The sequence below is a fragment of the Dipteris shenzhenensis genome, chromosome 27, assembly GCF_047967505.1.
Source record: "Dipteris shenzhenensis isolate YYH24624 ecotype China chromosome 27, Dip_SZ_1.0, whole genome shotgun sequence".
NCBI classification, from domain to species: Eukaryota; Viridiplantae; Streptophyta; class Polypodiopsida; order Gleicheniales; family Dipteridaceae; genus Dipteris; species Dipteris shenzhenensis.
Window position 1 is genome coordinate 14997474 of NC_141622.1, and position 20327 is coordinate 15017800.

Genomic DNA, 20327 nt, shown 5'->3' on the forward strand with positions numbered 1-20327 from the left:
AAGATATTATCAACAACATTGTGATCTGAAACAAGCACATCAAGTGCTATGAGTGGGTCTACGAGTGACCCAAGAAATAAAGATTTTCGCTAAGATGTTGTAACCTCTGTTGAGGAAGGCAATGCGATGGCATGAAGGGTATCAAGATGATGTCCAAGAAGTAAGCTCATCTTCTCTCCACTTGTTTGGCCTAGAAGGACCCACTAGGCTGCAAATCTCTCCTCGCTGATAAGGTACAAGATGTGCATCACAGCTAGAGTGGGACTATTGATGGCACATGTGCCCACACCGCTGCACCTCCTTCCACAGTAAGAGGGGAGGCTGGACACTAAGCTCACCACATAAAGCTATCGTCATCTCCGAGACCACGGGTGTGTACAAATCCGTGGCCAGTATGGTCCCTTAGCACTGATGCTGGCCCCCTACAGGGATGGAAAGAAACAGTGGGTCATCTAGTCCCCTTGTTGTGTCCAGATGCCTTTCCTCTAATGTAACGAGCACTCTGCGTGATCAGCCTCAAATGGAGTGGGGCTCTACGCATGTACACACATGCTCCGTGCTCATCTGCCAGTCAAACAGAAACAGACTGCTACTCTCACAAAAAAGGAGACCAAGTCATGTCTGAGTGCTCACTCGGGAAACGGATGTTGGAAAATTAAAGTCAACATTGCTTGGATGACACAAGCACCCTTTCAGTTCAACTGAAGCAGTTTAATAAGTCAGGACAATATGAAATACAAGCATAGCACTAAAATGAGCCAGAAACAGAGATAGAAGTGTAGATCTCAGTAATACAGAAATGGTGCTTCTCGCAACAACAATGAAACATACAAACAAAGCTTCTCCACAGAAATAGAACTCCACTTATGGGCCAATGACAGATGGCCATGGACAAGTTCTTCCCCCAAACACCCACATAGCGCGTTATTACCGTTCTCCTTGGATTGAATTATTAGATTGCAAAACCTAGGATATGGAAGCTTGTGTTACAAATAAAATGCATGGCAGAACAAATGATCTGAGCCTGTCGTATACAGATCAACTGTATGGATCATCTAAAGGAAACCCAATAGCTAGCCTGTTCCTGAAATACGAAAGGCCAATTTCTCTATTTAGTCACGAAATACAAGAAGACTGCCTTCGTCTTTATATTCAGAAATTGTCAACTGCACTGGACAGATAGCTGGCAATAAATGGAGATGACCTCACATCAGTGGTCTCAAGATGATGTGACATTAAATGTAAGAATGAACTCCCTGATTCAATTTTATCAAATATCAGAAGTAACCAACAAAATTCCAGGCTTCTGCTAAAAAGAAAGAACACTTGGAGTGCCTGGCGTTTTGAGAAACCCACCACCACTCTTGCTTGCCATACTCCAACTCACAGCTTTTAATTCAGACCTGCAGACGACACCATCATCATCATCATCATCATCATCATCATCATCTCTCTCTCTCTCTCTCTCCCCCCCCTTTTCAGTTTGAGCTCTTAAGCTCTTTAGCTTAGCTTAGCACTCAGCAAGGGCTTCCCCCAGGCCTCTTCACAGGTGGCCAACCACTCTCGGACCTGCAAACAATAGCCTTGGACCACCTCCAGCACACTCCGGACCTGCACACAAGAACACGGGCCAAAACATCGACCCACATTGTAGCAAGCAGATCCAAAAAAACCCAGTCAAGTCCACTCTGGACATCAAGGAGTTAGAGGCCCAAATTGCTAGTCTCAAAGTGGAGAATGAGGCATTGAGAACATGCACACAGCAGGAAGAGGGGGAATTTCGGCCACCCCTAAATGAAGAATTGAGGACAACAGGTCAAATCCCTTCAAGCACAAGAGGAAAAGTAGACAAGCAAGGCACTAGAAGACTCAAATCAGAAAATGAGACATTTAGGAAGGAGATAGCTGCCATTCAAGCCAATATGCAGGGAAAACATGCACAGTTACTCAACAAATAACCGAAGGTAAGGAGAAGATTCTAGAGTGGAAAGGAGTGGTAAAGAAGGGTGCATCATCCCCGAAGAAGGCATTCATATCCAATACCCTAGAGGAGGAGAAAAGGCGTAGTAGCAAGGCCCTAGATTTCTCAGTAATAGGCCTAGCGATGGGTGACACGCCCAATGGCGGACGCGGAAGCACTCATTCCCAAGATTGGTGTCAACCTCACCTTTGAGGCTGCATGGAGAGTGGAAAAAGACGACGCACATACGAGGCCGATGGTAATAAAATTCAGGACTGATGTGGATAGATCCACCTTTATGAGGATGAGGGCCACACTAAAGGGAACCTAGACATATCTAGATAATGACTTCATGCTCTTGCAACAACAAGAGCATCAAAGAGAGGGAAGGGTGCGATTAATGGCAGCCAAAGAAGAAGGGAAATGGAAAGTCGTTATCCGAGAGAGGGCAGAGAGAGGAGGATGGACAGCACATGATGTTGTTGAGGCCATGGGGTAGGGGGATAGCACGGATTGAGATGGCAGTACGGAACTGCAATGGCACCCTATGGTCTGGGGGATAGCACGAATCGAAGATGGCGGTATGGAACTGCAATGGCACCCTGTTCTAATACAAGGGGTTTTTCGAAGACCACCATCGGCAGAGAGATGATATTCCCCGAGACATGATAGCCCAAAGAGAGGACTACCCATAGTCAGCCTACAGACAGGAGATGAGGAGAGAGTGCAATGTGTGAGGTTCTAGAGAGGTGGTAGTTCTTTTCAAATCACACCTGAGACCGTTCATCTCTGTGATGCGGAAGGAGGAGAACACACAACATGTGGGTGCGGTTTCAACCACCTGATACACCACCGCTCTTTATTGCAGTATGTTACTTCCCTCGGATACATCAGCATACACGCATGAGGTCTCCATAGAGGGTCATAGCCCGTATGAGATGACATACATTCTCCACGCTGAGAGAGGTACTTTTCTTGGGTGACTTCAATACACACATAGGGAACAAACAAGTGGACTTGCTTGACTTTGAGTCAGAGCCACTCAGAGTGCCGAAATCGACCCAGTAGAGCTCGGTATAGTGAGACACTCTAAGGATGCACCGCATGTGACATGATGACACCTGCTGAAGATGGGAGTAGTACATATCTGATCATATATATCGGTCTTCAATGATGGCCGCTGTCTAGAGGGCTTATGTACTTCCCACATGGAGGCGCCACTAACATTGTGGACTACTTATTAGGCTCCCCGGCTTTTGTGACACATTTGCAAGATTTTATAGTCCCCCCCCCCCCTCCCTCTCCTCTTGGCGCCGACCACTCATACCTGTCATTTAGCATCTCGATTGCCCTACCAAGCACAGGGCTTGAGCCCCTTGCCCCCACACAAGTCCAGATACACTTCGATCATGCTATTGATGCTATATACATGAGCCACTTGTCCCGTGGGCTAGCGACCCCCCTTGGAGATGATGGAAACCTCACCCATACCTCAGATACACTTGTAACAATGATCCATGATGCTGCCACTGGATCATTCCCTACAACATGATCTATAGTGTACACTTCAGGTGGAAAGATGCCTCAAAATCCATGGTTTAATGATGTGAACCAAGAGATGAGATCACACCTCATACGGGAGAGGCATTGGGACATTTGACGAGGTCTGAGGCACAACAGATCTCACAACGTCTAACACGACGTAAGAGTCAGGCACTCCTCTCACATGGATAGATGAGTGATTCGATCTTTTCAAGGAGGTGACCCCACCTTTATTGGGACTTCTATATGAAAGGAAGCCAGATGCGTGACATACCTATGCGGCATCCCTCTATGACGTCCTAGTTCAAACACCACCTTATGTCCGCCCTCCCCAAACCCACCACATGCAAGTTGTTCACCGCTGCATTATGCCGGCTCCACAACTGGAGAGCCCAAGGCCATAAGGAACTACAGTCTACAGACTGAGCAATTCACACATGGACAAGAGGTCTTGGCCTCGATCCTAGCACAGATGTTCAGCCATGAGCCCCCAATGGCCCTAAGTGGAGTCCCATTAACTAGCTTTACGAGGTAAAGCAGAAGGAGACAAAGTCCTTAAGATACTTTCTCGCGAGAGCCACAGCTTCCCCCCAACTTGGAGTACCACCACCATTGTGCTGATACACAAAGCACGGGATCCCATGGAAAATGGGAGCTACCGCACTCTCATGATTGGTCCTACACTGGCCAAGATTTATGGGTCAGTACTAGAGAGAGAAATCAGCTCCTACACAAACACACGGACAGTAGGTTGGGTTCCAAAGACAACATTCCACTTTTGATCATATCTTCACTCTATGGACAGTCATCAAGGAGGTGAGATCGAGATCCAAGGAATTCTATGCTTACTTTGTAGACTTTCGAGAGTCCTTTGACACAATCTTATGATCTCGCAAAATTAGACAACTTTAGGAGATGCAAATCCTTGGAGATGTGATTTAAGGGGTGATGAGTCTATATAAGTTAGTCAGAGGGATAGTACAATCCCCTAGAGACCTGACAGATTGGGTTGACACACGATAGGAGTAAAGCAGAGATGCCCCCTCTCATTGGCCCTATTTGGGTGCTATCGATGAGATTACAACTTTCATTGATCGCATAGAAGGAGAGGAATCGTTGCTAGCCGATTTGATAATACACATACTGATGTATGCAGATGATATAGTCCTACTATCCTCTTCGGTAGCCGGCTTACATAGACACCTAGAGGACCTAAAGGTGTTTTGCAAAGGGAGAGACCTACACGGCAAAACCAAGGTTATCATCTTCAACACCTCACGGGCAGTACTTTATCGTCACAGCTTCACTTACCGAGGGCAGCCAGTGGAGATTGTACAGTCATACCCCTAACTAAGGGAAGTCTTTGCGGGACCAGCCTTCACAATTATCCATGTAGCCAAGGCACTACCTAACGATGACAGGAAGACCTAGCTCAGCTAGAGCGGCAGTGCTTTCAAATACACTTCCACGACTCCCCGACAAAGGGATCGCTATTTGACACACTTGAGACCGCGACAATGATATACGCCGCACCCTTCTAGAAAGTGACCTATCAACGCCTGAGTGGCATCGTTTGGAGAGGCTACAGGTAATTATGGGATCAAGGATGATTCAGAGTAAGCCCTCAATCCCCCACCAGATCGTACAGGTAGAGTTCGCCATGACACCACTGTAGATTGATGCCATCTTCTAGATGGTCACTTATCTTCACAAGGTCTGGGACTTACCTAGGTGGAGACTACCGAGATTGGCACTGAAGTCATCTATACGACTAGCAGAGTGCGGGGTTCGCACGACCTGGTACACACACATATTAAGATGGTTTGACAATGAGGATATTCAAATGGACCATTGCTGAGTATAGAGCAGCTTTTACAACTATGGAGTGTGTTTGGCTCTGGAAGTTACTTGAACGTCTTCATGCATGTCAGATTGCTCCTACCGTCATCTTCATTGATAATCAAAGTGCTTTGGTTGTTGCACGGAATCCAGTTTTCCATTCCCGCACAAAGCATATTGAGGTTCACTACCACTATGTCAGAAAGATTATCAGCAGGTGATATTCACTTGTCTTACGTTCCCACAGAAGACAACTCGGCAAATCTTTTTACAAAGGCTCTTCCTTGACCTAAGTTTGAAGCTTTCCGGCAAGCTTTAAACTTAGTACCTTTTGTGACATTCTGTTGTACTCTATACAATTATAGGTTGCTATATCCCCACAAGATGAACATGTGCAACCATGGCACTAGATATTCAGGTATTCTGAGATGTGTCCAAGATACTTCAGCCCATCCATGGAGAGGGGTTTGTAGGCCATTCTATGGGCTATCCATAGGTGCCACTCATTCCTTGGTATGTGCCTTGTGGGCCTAGTTATAGTCACTTAGGTCAGTTGGTACAGTTAGTACATGTACCACTTAGGACAATTAGGACACTTAGTCCAATTAGAACACTTTGCCCTAGGGATTTGTTATATTGGCTCTCTCTTCAGCCTACACTCAGTTTTGCAGCAATTCATTACAGAACTCGTTTTTTGTCTTCTCTCCTTCATTTTTGAGCTTCCATTACTTGCCCTAGCCTACTCTTTAAGTGCAAAACATAAGATTCCCTTTTTTAGCAGCCACGTTTTCTTGATAAAGTGAAGCTGCACTTTAATGTATTTTGTCCTCGCATGAAACACAAAGTTATTTGCAAGGCATATGCAACTTTTGTTATCACAAAACATGTATGTGCTGGTATTCTATGGAAACAAAATTTCCCTGAGTAGAAGCTTCAACCATTTGGTCTCACATTCTGCCATGCTAGCTGCCTTGTACTTTGCTTCAATGGATGGCATGCAACTCTTTGTTTCTTTTTGGTATTCATGGTAATGTATCTAACCGAATGAAAACATATAACCTTTGTGGATCTCTCAAATACTGATCCTCCCAAATATGCATCAATAAAGCCACGAAGCTCAATGTATGCACATCTCTTATATACTACAACTTTAAATTCATGGTACCCTAGAGAGACTCCAAACCCTTTTGGCATACTCTCCCTTCTCCTTCCTGCTACCTTCTCTCTCTCTCTCTCTCTCTCTCTCTCTCTCTCTCTCTCTCTCTCTCCTACCCCTTCACTACATTGGTATCAAAGCTCCGCTCTCTGGCACCTCTCCTTTCACCCTTCATTCCACATTGAAGGAACACGCAGCACTAATGCCAGACACGACACATTTTTTAGCTAACTTGTTGAGGCAGGCGCAAGTCATTGTATGGTCTCCACAAGAAGAAATCACCAACTTGCTATTTGACTGGAACAACTTGAAAGGCTGTAAGCTTCCACGACCACCACTGACGAATCAAGCTATCAAACAACAAAGCCTTCATTAAAGAATCGGTTTAGCGAGCCTGACAACCAACCAACGCCGCCGTCAATAACAACCCAAGCCACACAGCCCAAAAATTGGCTAACGTCTACCTTCAGAGAGGCCGCTTAGCCTCTGTCGAGCCATTCACACCAACTTGCTGTCCATCGTAGAGCAACTGACGACCATTTCGAATCTTCATTGCAACGGCATCAGCTCCAGGAATCAACGTCAACCCCTAGTCGTGAATTTTTGAATTAAAATAACAAGAAGTAGCCTCTGCTAGTCATTGCCTACTCCATGTACACGACCAGCTCCCTTCCATCCACCGAACCGGTACCCGCACCAGCTCTATTGAGTCGACGGCTAGCTCTATTTCAAGCTGTGAGACAATATTTACTGACAGCAATCCAACACACCTGTATGCATTTGACAGAGTGCGACAACAGCTGTATGCATTTGACAGAGTGCGACAACAGCAAAGGTTTATTACACACCATGGGATAGTCAAGTGCCTACAAAGGGAGCATGGGGCAACATGCCTCTAGCTTTGCACAGCTTATGCAGGGCTTTGAGAAGCTTGCAAAAGGCTAAGGACACCTTCAATGTGAGGATGATTCACAACCGAATGGAATCCTTTTGATTACCATCCACAATATGTTGTACCCCATTACATTGTATGTGTTGCATCACGTATTTTCGCCTTTTGGGCTTATGATTGTTATGCATCAAGTTTCCGGTGGACTCCAAGTTGAAATGCATTTTGCCTCACAGGCTAGTGCACTGCAAGCACGAAACACCTTGCATGGTCGAGATTATATGATGGTGGTTGTAACTTACATATTCAGCTATTAGATTTGACAGTGATGCCGTAAGCTAAATGTTGAGATACAAATGCCATAGAGCAACCAATTGTTGGAGCTATGATGCCGAGGGGAGTGATGCCAAAGGCTATGCAAGCCTACAACAGTAGACACCCAACATCTGGGGAGAATGTAGTCATGCCAATGCTTGTAATGCAGTCCAGCCATGTTATTCCATGCTTTTCGAGCCATGGGTTATGCCTTTGGATGCAGGACTAAATTATGGTCGTTGTGAAGTGATTCCAGCTGCAAATACTAAAGGATGTTGTGAAGAGAAGTGTTCTAATGAAAATAGCAGCTTCAATGGCTATGAACAGCAAGAACCAAAAGCTGCCATTTCGGGAGCACCCAAGGGTATACCTCTTAGCTTTGCAATGCACACGCTTGATGGCACAAGGGCTAAATTCATGGATGCTTCACAGGTGATACTTCAAAGAACGAACCAAGATGAGGTAGAGAAGCAAATAGGCCAGCAAATCAGCAAACAAATTGTGAGAAGGTCGGAGAGGTTGTGCACATTGCAATCCAGTCGATGGGAAAGCAGCCCATGCTTCCTCCTATGCACCAACTTCTTCTGTTTATACACCTCACCCCTTGGTGAAGTGAGCTTCACACCCACACCAGCAGCCTTGGTCGAAGGTTTGTATGCGCCGTCAACAGATGGCAAATGATGTACCTCAAACTCACACAGTTTCCAAACATGTGTGTGAGGGTTGTCTTTTGATTTCCTTTTCAAAAGAATGATTTCACAAGATATTGCTGGGTATATCCTTTAAAAGCCAAATCTGAAGTTTTCTTATGCTTTCAGAGATGGCTGAATATTGTTGAAAATGAGTCAGGATGCAAGCTTGTCACCCTCAACACAGATAGGGGGGGAGAGTATATGTCAAAGGAGTTTGATGCATTTCTGTCTTCACGAGGCATTATTCACTCATGCACTACTCCTTACACTCCTCAGCAGAATCCTGTTTCTGAAAGGAAAAACAGGGACAATGAAGATGGCCAGATGCATGCTTAAGGCTAAGTCTTTGCCCAATAAATTTTGGCTTGATGCATTGATGTGTGACAACTATGTGCTGAATAGATCACCTACACGAGCATTGAAGACTGTTACACCTTATGAAGCATGGAAAGGCAGGAAGCCTTCACTTTCACACATGAGAGTTTTTGGGTCTCTTGCATATGTTCATGTACCATCTCAGCTGAGACATAAGCTTGATGACCAAGCAATCAAATGCATATTTATTGGTTACAGCCAGGAGGGCAGAGCGTATCGGTTATATCAACCAAATACTGGGAAGATTATTGTCAGTAGAGATGTAATCTTTGCTGAACATTCAGCTTCTCCTCTAGTGGACTGCAATGCAAAGCCAGATGTTGACATGTTTGATGCCTTTGAATCTTGGTTACCTCTGCCATCATCAGAAGAGGATTTTGACCAGCAACATAAGCCTCCTGCAGGCCCTCCACTAAGCAATAATCAGCCACAACCTCATGCTGATTTGCAGGTTTCTCTTCCAGCACAAAATGATCCCACTATTCATGATGCAGTCATTGAAGAAAGAGCTGTCAATAGACAACAAAGGCAAGTTCCCGGATGGCTTCTTGATACATTGAGGGACAGAAAACAAAATCAGCCTTTTGCTGCCCGGACAAGATCAAGGAACAGACAGCATGGTCACTTTCTTGATTTTGCACTCCTTGCTACAGCTTGCAATGAAGAGCCTTTGTGCCATAAAGATGCTTTTGACAGCAAAGAGTGGATGGATGCAATGAGAGCTGAGTTACATTCCATTGCTAAAAAATGACACCTGGGAATTAGTAGATCTGCCTCCCGGCAAGCATGCCATTGGAAAGCGGGTCTACAAATTAAAAAGGAAATCTGATGGCAGCATAGATCGATACAAAGCCCGTCTTGTTGCAAAAGGATATGCCCAACAATAAGGCATTGACTTTGAGGAGACATTTGCTCCCACATCCAAGATTACTACCATTAGATGTGTCATTGCCATTGCTGCTTGCAGCCCATCATCATTGGCAAGTGCACCACCTTGACATCAAAACTGCTTTTCTTCATGGGGATCTGCAGAAAGAAGTCTATGTCACACAACCTCCTAGCTTTGAGGTTGTTAATTCTGAAAATAAGGTATGCCCGCTTAGAAAAGCCCTTTATGGTTTGAAGCAGGCACCCAGGGCATGGTATGCCGAAATTCATGCACACTTACTATCCCTTGGTTTTCAGAATAGTCCCACAGAACCCACTCTTTATGTCCGTGGGAGTGGATCTGATTTTTTAGTGCTGATTTTATATGTGGATGATATGCTCATCACGGGCCCAGATACTCAGCAAATTGCAGCTTTCAAGGCTAATTTGTAGCAGATTTTTGACATATCAGACATGGGACGGCTCCATTATTATTTGGGCATTCAGTTTGCTCATGTTGAGGGGGGTATCATGATGTCTCAGTCCAAGTATATTGGACAGCTCCTTGATCGTTTTCAGTTTGAGGATTGCAAGCCAATCTCTACTCGAGTGGACCCTGGCTTCAAATTCTGAACTCATGATGGGAGCCCACCATGCGATATCACTCTTTATCAGCAGGCTGTTGGATGCCTTATTTATTTATGTCACACCAGACCTAACTTGCAGTATGCAGTATCTCAGCTCAGCAGATTCATGCACATGCCCAGTTCACAACATTGGCAGGCAGTGAAGAGAGTCTTCAGATATCTCAGAGGCACTCAAGATTTAGCCCTCTTCTATGGTGATCAGGGTTCACTTACCATGCATGCTTACACGGATAGTGACTGGGCAGGATGTTTCGACACCAGAGTGTAACATACTCGCAATTGTTTTTTGCTTGGCAATTCGTGTATCTCTTGGCTCAGCAAGAAGCAACCAACGGTTGCCACATCTAGCTGTGATGCTGAGTACAAGGCAGCTTTCACCGCTACAGTAGAGTGTGTTTGGCTTCGACAATTACTTAAAGATCTTAGTATTCGCCAGACATCCTCCACTATTGTCTACACTGACAGCCAGAGTGCTTTGGCCATTGCGTGTAACCCAATGTTTCATGCGCATACCAAGCATATTGAAGTTCACTACCATTATGTTCGGGAGCGGTTGTCAGCAGGAGACATAGAGTTGTCCTATCTTCCCACAGAGGACAACATAGCAAATATGTTTACAAAAGCATTTCCTCGTCCCAAGTTCAAAGTCTTTCGACAGGCTTTACACTTGGTTCCCTTTGTTACATGATCTGACATCCCTTGTACATTCATAGGTGGCTATATCCTTTTGGATGAACATGTGCCACCATGACTAGAAAATACCAGGTATTCTGAGACGTTTCCAGAGTACTTCAGCCCATCCCATGGAGGGGGGTTTGTAGGCCATCCTCTGGTGGTTCTAGTGATGCTCTATAGGCCATGGTATGTGCCTTGTAGACATAAATAAAGACACTTATCGTGTTAGTGTCTTTTAGGCCACATAGGACACTTAGTCCTATGTGACACCTAGGACACTTAGTCCTAGGTCTAGGTACTTGTACCTTGTACTCATTTGTTTTTGGTTTTATCCAAGATTTGACGTGACGGCTTGTGAGAGTTTGGGGAGAGAGAGAGAGAGCAAGAGAGAGTGAGCTTGAGAGCTGAAAGCTTGAGAGCTGAGTTGCAATAGAAAAGTGTAAAGAGTACAACTGAAAGAGTGAGAGATAAGGTTTTGTCCTAGTGACAAAACCTTAGTAGTCACTAACCATAGTGAACTAACTGCGGTTAGGGGGAAAAACCTCTTAAAGAGGGAAAAGTTCCCCTAACTAGCTTATTAAATTACATTGGTCACTGCTGAATTATATCTATAATTCTAACACCCCCCTGCAGTGCCAATGTCATGTACAAGGCTGATCAATCACCAAACGGATATAAGTTCAAGGCACTGCGAAATGCCTCAAACTTTTCACGTGGTAGTGCTTTGGTGAAAATATCTGCAACGTTGTCATGTGTGGACACAAAGATCATACTGATCTCTCCTGCATGCAACTTCTCTCTGACGTAGTGATAGTGAACCTCAATGTGCTTCGTGCGAGCATGAAACACTGGATTCTTTGCCACTGCAATGGCACTCTGACTATCAGTGAGAATTGGAGAAGGACCCTCCAAAGACAGATGAAGATCAGCAAATAAGTGTCGCAGCCAGACACATTCAACTGTTGCTGTGAAAGCTGCCTTGTACTCAGCTTCACATGATGAGGTAGCCACTGTAGATTGTTTCTTGCTCAACCATGAAATGCAAGATTTACCCAAAAAGAAACAATTGCCACTAGTGGACTGCCTAGTGTCATAATCACCAGCCCAATCTGAATCACTGTAGGCATACATCTGCAAGTCACCCCCCCTGGTGAAATAACAAGCCAAAAGACTTCGTGCCCTGCAAATAACAGAAGATGCGCTTAACTGCCCGCCAATGCATAGTTTTTGGGCTATGCATCTACCTGCTCACCTGAGATACTACAAACTGAATATCAGGTCTAGTGTTGCAGAGATATATGAGGCATCCAACAGCCTGACTGTAAGATGTGGCATCAACTGATTCTCATGCATCATGCATTGTGAGTTTCAGCCCCGGCTCCATGGGAGTGGCTATGGGCTTACAATCATGCATGTTAAATCTGTCCAAGAGTTTCTGCACATACTTGGACTGAGACATAACAGTGCCACGTCTCTCTTGAGAGAACTGGATCCCCAAATAAAAGTGAAGCAGCCCCAAATCTGACATGTCAAAGGTGGTCTGCAAATCAGCTTTGAAATCTGCAATTTTATCTTTATTGGACCCTGTGAGCAGTAAGTCATCAACATAAAGGAGGATGACTAAAATTTCCCCCCCATCCATCTTGATGTAGAGGGTGCTCTCAGTAGGACTATTGTGCAACCCCTTGCTGGTCAAAAAGGCATGAATCTTGGCATACCATGCACGAGGGGCCTGTTTCAGCCCATACAAAGCTTTGATTAGCTTGCATACTTGAAGTGCATTTGCTGTAACTGGAGGTTGTTTGACATACACCTCTTCCAGCAAGTCTCCATTTAAGAAGGCTATTTTTATGTCCAACTGATGAACATTCCACTCAAAATGTGCAGCCATTGCAATAACAGATCGGATGGTGGTCATCCGGGATGTAGGAGCAAATGTCTCCTCATAATCTATGCCCTTTTTCTGAGCATAGCCTTTAGCAACCAGCCTTGCCTTGTATCTGTCAATGGAGCCATCTGGCTTCCGTTTGACCTTGAAAACCCATCGTGTGCCAATGGCATGTTTACCTAGTGGCAAGTCTACAACATCCCAAGTCTAATTTTTTTCAATGGACTGCAACTCATCGTGCATGGCATTCATCCAATGCACATTGTCCTTTGCTTCTTCAAATGTGGTAGGCTCCTCCTCATCAAGAAGAGTACCTGCATATGCTGATTCCACTGAATTAGCACCTTCCATGTGCCTTGCTGCACTGCGAGTCCTGCCAGGTAATGGAGCATCAATTTTACTCTCCCTGAGAGTCTGTAACAGCCAGCTTGGGACTGTTTTTGCTGCATGTATGTCTGCAATTTCTTGCTGCACTACCTGTTCCACTGCCTGTGGAGGTGGCAAGACATCCTGTGGCTGAACTGAAGCATCGGGAGGTGGCTGTAAACTCTGATTTGCATCAGAAATATCAGCAAGGGAACCCAGGGCAATGGGTAGCAACCCCTCAAAGACATCCTCTGAAGAAGAAGGCATATTAAATTCAGCCTGAGTGTGAGCTGAATTTTCTGCAAATATCACATCTCTACTGACAATGATCTTGCGTATAGCAGGATTGTAGAGACGGTACCCCTTGCTTTCTGCACTGTACCCAACAAATATGCACTTAATTGCCTTATCTGACAACTTGTGCCTAAATTCAACTGGCACATGAGCATAAGCAAGGCATCCAAAGACTCAGAAATGATCCACTGAGGGCTTTCTCCCATTCCAAACCTCATAGGGAGTTTTTGCTTTTAAAGTCTTAGTGGGAGCCCGATTTAAAATGTAATTGGCACACATCAGACCTTCAAGCCAGAATTTGTGAGGCATGTGTTTGCTTTTCAACATACATCTGTCCATCTCCATAAGAGTTCTATTTTTCCTCTCAGCTTTGCCATTTTGCTGAGGGGTCAGCCTCACTGTGAGCTGATGCACAATACCCTTGCCTTTCAGAAAAGCATCAAAATCTACACACAAGTATTCCCCACCTCTATCTGTGCGCAATGTCCGTATCTTGAGTCCGGTTTCATTTTCAACCATGGCTGAAAAGTGTTTAAACACCATGAACACTTCTGATTTGCGCTTCAGCCCAAAGACCCAAGTGAAATTGGAGTAATCATCAATAAAGGTAACAAAGTAGAGATGACCACCCAATGATGGAGTCCTCATGGGACCACAGACATCACTGTGTATAAGCTGTAATTTGCATACAGCTTTAACTGAACCATCCTTTTTGAAGGGGAATCTATGCATCTTGCCTAAAATGCACCCTTCACAGGCATGTGGAGGAGGTATCTCAAGAGGTGGCAATGCATCAACCATAGAGTGCTTCTGAAGTGTCATCAAGCTGTTGTAATGCATGTGGCCATATCGGACATGCCATAATTATGCATTCTGCATGGCAGCAGTAGGGGTAGAAACTGCAAGAGCATGGGCTGCTCTTTTCTCAAAAAGATAAAGCTGAAAAAGCCCATGCACCCTTCACAGGCATGTGGAGGAGGTATCTCAAGAGGTGGCAATGCATCAACCATAGAGTGCTTCTGAAGTGTCATCAAGCTGTTGTAATGCATGTGGCCATATCGGGCATGCCATAATTATGCATTCTGCATGGCTGCTCTTTTCTCAAAAAGATCAAGCTGAAAAAGCCCACGCAGCAGAGTACCAGATAATCTTAAGGCATAATCATTTTCCCTGTCTCGGACAGCACATTTGTCATCCTCAAAGATGACCTGAAATCCAGCTCTGTTAAGAGTGGACACTGAAAGAAGATTCTTGGTGATACCAGGCACATATAAGACATCTGAAAGTCTGAAAACTGAGCCATCAATGGCAGTAAGCTCAACTTCTCCTGTGCCACGTACTGAATATGACGAGTTATTGGCACAAGTGACTTTCTTACCAACGGGAGGTGGATGCAAGGAAGTAAAAAGACACTTCCTAGAAGTGATATGCTTGGATGCACCGCTGTCAAAATACCAAGTGTTCAGTGTTTCATTGACACTGAAAGCAGATGCATCCGTAGAAGAGTCATAACTGCAAGTCAAAAATGCATATGTATCATCATTACAAGTGGCTGTACTATCCCGAGCATTTGGAGCAGTCAGCCTAAAATCTGAAATGCAAGATAAAAAGGCAGAATCCTGTCCAACAAAGTTGGCTGCAGCATCCCCACTGTCAGATGCATGACGAGCTGAATCTGAAACAGCCATACCAGAGCTGTTTTTCTTCTCTTTTGCAAGCCTTTTCCTGCATTCTGCAATGTGATGACCTGGCTTTTTGCAGTAATGACAAAAACCCTTCTTCTTGGGCTTACTTGCATCATTTTTAGCCTTTTGTGAAGGCTGTCCTGACCCACTGGAAGGCTGATTTACTGATGTCTTTGCCTGTCCCTTTGTTTTTGACTTAAACTTTGAGAGCATAGCTTGTACTGCACGTGAAGCCAAGTTTTTCCTGGTCTGCTCTTCTTGAAGCAGAAGTCCTATCAACTCATGAAAAGTGAGAGGATTTGCACCCCCCCTCAATGATAAGTTCAGCGAGGTATGAAAGCTGAGATAAGACTCAGGAAGAGAATTCAGAATGGTAGTAATCATCTCTCAATCAGGAATAATCTCATCTACGTTCAATAATTGCTCTCTGAGATCCTGTAGCTTTGTGAGGTGGACTGGCATGGAGTCACCCACTTCCATATGTGTATTACTTAACTCTCTTTTCAAGAAAGATACCCTTGCAAAATTCTGGGCTGCATACATGCTTTCTAAGATATCCCACGCTACCTTTGAGGTCTTACACGACCGGATATGCGGAATGATAAATCTTTTCACTGAAAGAGAGATGCATGACAAAGCTAAGGCATCCCGTGAATCCCATCTCTTCTGCTCTGGAGTAGTGGCTATAGCTGCACCAACAACTTGTTCTGCAGCTGCACCCTATGCACGACCTCTTCCACCTCCTTGCTGAGGAGGGGTATTAGGTGCCATACCTACTGGTCGGATCTCACCCCCATTCACATAATCCCATAAATTGCGAGAAATCAGAATATTGCGTACCATAAAACTCCAGAGGGAGTAGTTGGTACCATCCAACTTGTCTTCCTGTGAAAGACCACCGAACTGGAAGCCATTCTGATTTTGCTGGGCCATATCTGAGAAAGAGATTTAAGCAGATACAAAACTGAATTCCCTTATTGGGAATGAAATGCACAACTCCCAAAAAACACAGCCAAGCATTGGCTGTAAATGCAACTCAGATTTCTGCACTTGCACTGTCAGAAATCTGTCCAAGCATCAAAAACTCTCCAGAATCTGCCAAAAGTGCTACAAAACACTTCAAGAAAGGCAGTATGAACTGAAATCTCCAAAAATTGCTCTCCCGACACAAAAGCCCCAAAATAGGCCTGAAATTGCAACCGAAAAGGGGCAAATTGATCAAAAGCCCCAAATGTTGCAAGAATTGCGCTCTGTCTGCAAAAGCCCCAAATTTCACTGCAAAATTGCAGTGTAATTACAAAATCCCCAAATTTCTTCAAGAAATTGTACTGCAGAATCAAAAGCCCCAAATTTCGAGCTTGAAATTGCAATGTTTGCTCCAAGTGCAGCCCCAAATTTCTTCAACAGCTGCAAATTGATTGCAATGTCTGCAACAAACAGGATGCCCCAAATTCTTCCAAAAAACTGAGCCAAACAATGGCTGTCTGCAAGATGGGCCTGCCTAAGATCACCTGCAAGGTACAGCTTGTGCGCAGGTACAACCTGTACGGCCAGGTACAATCAATGTACGGATTGCACGTACAAAACCTGTACGGATGGGCTGCACGCAGGTTGTACGGAACAATACGGCAGGTTGTACGGAACAGTGCGGACGCCTGATGGACTGACGACACAGGTGTACATCCGGATGGCGACAACGAACCGTACGGAACTGTACGACGAACCATACAGTCAAGCGATGGGCTGTACGGCTGAAGATCGACTGTACGGAATGGAGCTGCAGACTGTTGTCGCTAGTACGAATGTACGACGTAGTTGTACGGCGCTGTACTATCGCTGATGCAGGACGGTACGACAGGTACGAATTCCATACGGTCGTACGGACTGTACGGACAGTTGTTTGATTGCTTTGAGTAGGTACGGACAGGATGTAGCAGCAGGAGTGGCAGCAGGAGCGTGGGCTGTAGGCTGGAGCTGAACGAGGAAGGAGCAGGGAGCAGGATCAAACTGCTTTGATACCAAATGTGAGAGTTTGGGGAGAGAGAGAGAGCAAGAGAGAGTGAGCTTGAGAGCTGAAAGCTTGAGAGCTGAGTTGCAATAGAAGAGTGTAAAGAGTACAACTGAAAGAGTGAAAGATAAGGTTTTGTCCTAGTGACAAAACCTTAGTAGTCACTAACCATAGTTAGTGAACTAACTGCAGTTAGGGGGGGAAAACCTCTTAAAGAGGGAAAAGTGCCCCTAACTAGCTTATTAAATTACATTGATCACTGCTGAATTATATCTATAATTCTAACACGGCTAACTCATCGCTTCTTTAGCTACCTGCACTCTCTCTCTCCTATCCGATCCTACAGTATAATTGATAGGGCAAGGCAAAACACACAACTTAAGACAGAAGGAATACATCGCAATATCAACAAGTTGCAACATGGACAAAAAGTAGTCCACATTTTCTTCATCGAGCTCCAACGGCTTATGAGGACGACTAAAGTATTTCATCTTATGCTCCCAAACGAGCATTCCTAAGCAAAAAATGCTTAGAAAAGATATTCGATAGGGCAACACACCACTTAACTTCACAAGGTGAAATTTTGCAAATCCGTAATACAGGGAGAACATATATCTAGACAAATACAAAAGCATGCCCAAAGTCAACTCTAAAAACAATACGAATAGTGCTGTTCCAATATCATGACAATCTAGTATAAACATACATACATATCCACGCACTTACATATACTTTGACCATCTATTTGTACAAAGGTTTTCATGTTGATTTTCTGACAACACTCCAAAGCCAAAAGAGGGTTCTTAAGGCAATGAAATCCAATAAGTAAAGCAAAATGAGCATAAAATATACCTTTGTAAGACTAGAATATATCCAATCATACAAATTTAGAATTTTTGTTGTTCTAAAGCCCAAAGATCTACACAAAGAAAACGAAAGAGAAGAAAAAAGAGGTAACAAAAACTTTTTTGAAACACAAAAGGAAGACATACTTAGCAAGCAAAGCAACATGTATGCTGTCATCAATGCCCAAGCATAAGCACCTATGCTAGGTTTCTATAGACCTGCAAAGTCTCTTGGGAAAACCCATTGCTTACTAAAATAAGTCAAATAAACAAAAGAGAAAGAAAACAAGAAATAAAGAAGCAAGGAAGAAGGTGACTAAGCAAATCAAGAAACAAAATCTTCCAAAAAACAGAAAGAAAATCTCTCTCTCTCTCTCTCTCTCTCTCTCTCTCTCTCTCTCTCTCTCTCTCTCTCTCAACAGAGTCCTGGCCGAGCTCCATGGCTTAGCCTTGGGCGTTAGCTTGGCTATGGAGCACCCTAATCTAGTCTTCCACCCTCGAAAGCTATATCGCCACGACTGTAACCCTAGCCGCCACCAACAGAGGTCACACAACGAACGCCACTCGCTACTCACACATGACGAACATTACTCACTGCTCACAAAGGGCTGCTCCAACGGAAGAATACCATGGTTCTCTCTACGCTTCTGGTTTTCTTGTTGCCATTCTAGCTCAACGAATGTCTGCCGTCAGTTCGCAGACAACATAACAGCACTAGCTACCTCCGCTCAACAAGACATTGTCCACGAAGAGCATTTGCTGCGAGTTCTACAGGCGTGCCATTTGGGTAGGGCTGCTACTCACCTCAACAAAGTGACTTACAAGCTAGACAAAGTCAATGCCGTAACGGGCTGCTTTGACAAAAGAACACTGACGGAACACAACGGAAATGTGACAGAAGCTGACGTTGATCTTTTGATGAAAACATAGAGTTGATAGATTTGTTCAATATGACCAAACCAAAGGTGAAGTCATTCACACAAGCACTCAGTTCCTCCATAGGGGCCTTCTAGTGCAACTCGAACAAGGATGGGTGAGCTCAAGCACACTGAAACCCGCCTTAACAACGTAAAGGGTGGTAGGATCCACTTAATTACAGCATACACAATAAATTGACAAGTAAATATGCACCACAAAACAAATCACAGGGAAGCTAGAGCACTCTTGCTCAGAAACAAGGACACTGATTGGCCCCAAACGGTGGCACCCCTTGCGGTATTTATTGAACATTCATTTGAAGCCAAGTGGCTGATTACAAAGGTCTCTGGGAAGCTGCACCACAGGCAAACCAATGCCCGCAGACTCCTCGTGCAGCCCACCACGTAATTCCCGACTCAACTTCAAATGGTGAATGGCATACAGTCACTAGACAATCCTATATCCTCAACCAACCAAAGCATGCAACAGAGACCCCAATGGCATCCACTGTCTGAGCCACACTCACAATCGCACAACCAAGTGCCCAACCAGCCAAACTCGGCTGAACAACTGCAAGACAAAGCGCTCAACAGCTAAACTCTGGTGTAATCAAACAACCAAACTCTTCTCAACGGGTTGCCTCACTCTCTAGCCTCCCTGGCCACTGCCGAACAGCATAAATCAACCCTTCTTCGCAAGGAAAGAAACCCAAACGCTATAACTAGCCGGCAACCAATCAAGGAACGGCAAAAGCACGCAAAGACAAGCCTTCTTCTACCTGGAATCCACAGAAGAAAGGTCACCTCGCCTGGAAAACCCTAGATCCTGCGGAGATCAGCTGATTTTGCCCTGGCACAGTACCAAGAGCAACTTAGAAGTGAACACCCACACCTGGAAAGTTAACCAAAACCAGCCACAACACCCAGAAATCAAGTCGAAATCTCTTGCAAAGCCTGAAAACCTGAAAAAGCAAGTCGTAGTTCACCCCGAGCAGCTTGGTCAAGTCCAGAACTCCTAGAACAGCCCTAGAATCAATCACAAGCACCTGGAACAGCCTGGAAGAGCCCAAAAGCAAATCACAAACTGGTATGGACACCCTGGCAGAAATCGCCACCTGCAACAGACCCCTGGATCAATTGCGATTTGCTCTGGCAGGCTCTAGATCACCTGGAATTGGCCCCTGGGTAAAAAAGAATTTCCCTGGCAAGCCCTGGATCACCTAAAACTGGCCCCTAGGTAAAAACGAATTTCCCTGGCAGGTTCTGGATCACCTAAAACTGGCCCCTGGGTAAAAATGAATTTCCCTGGCAGGCTCTGGCAGCTCTAAACTAATGATCTAGCTCCTTTTGGAACTAATTTGGCCAAC

General features: G+C 44.8%; 1 protein-coding gene across 3 annotated transcripts in view; it reads right to left on the minus strand.

Annotated features, from left to right (window-relative positions):
* Positions 1-784: 784 nt before the first annotated feature.
* The window catches only part of LOC147883912 (uncharacterized), a 60825-nt gene continuing 41282 nt past the window's right edge, over positions 785-20327 (minus strand). For 2 of the 3 annotated variants that reach the window (XM_087398419.1, XM_087398418.1), the window contains 2 exons: positions 1357-1403; positions 785-1256 (listed from right to left, as the gene is read on the minus strand). In XM_087398419.1, coding sequence (XP_087254545.1) covers positions 1153-1256; positions 1357-1403 — 151 coding nt within the window. In that variant the 3' untranslated portion in view covers positions 785-1152. The remainder of the gene's footprint in view (positions 1257-1356; positions 1404-20327) is intronic. The other variant, XM_087398420.1, reaches the window with a different exon arrangement.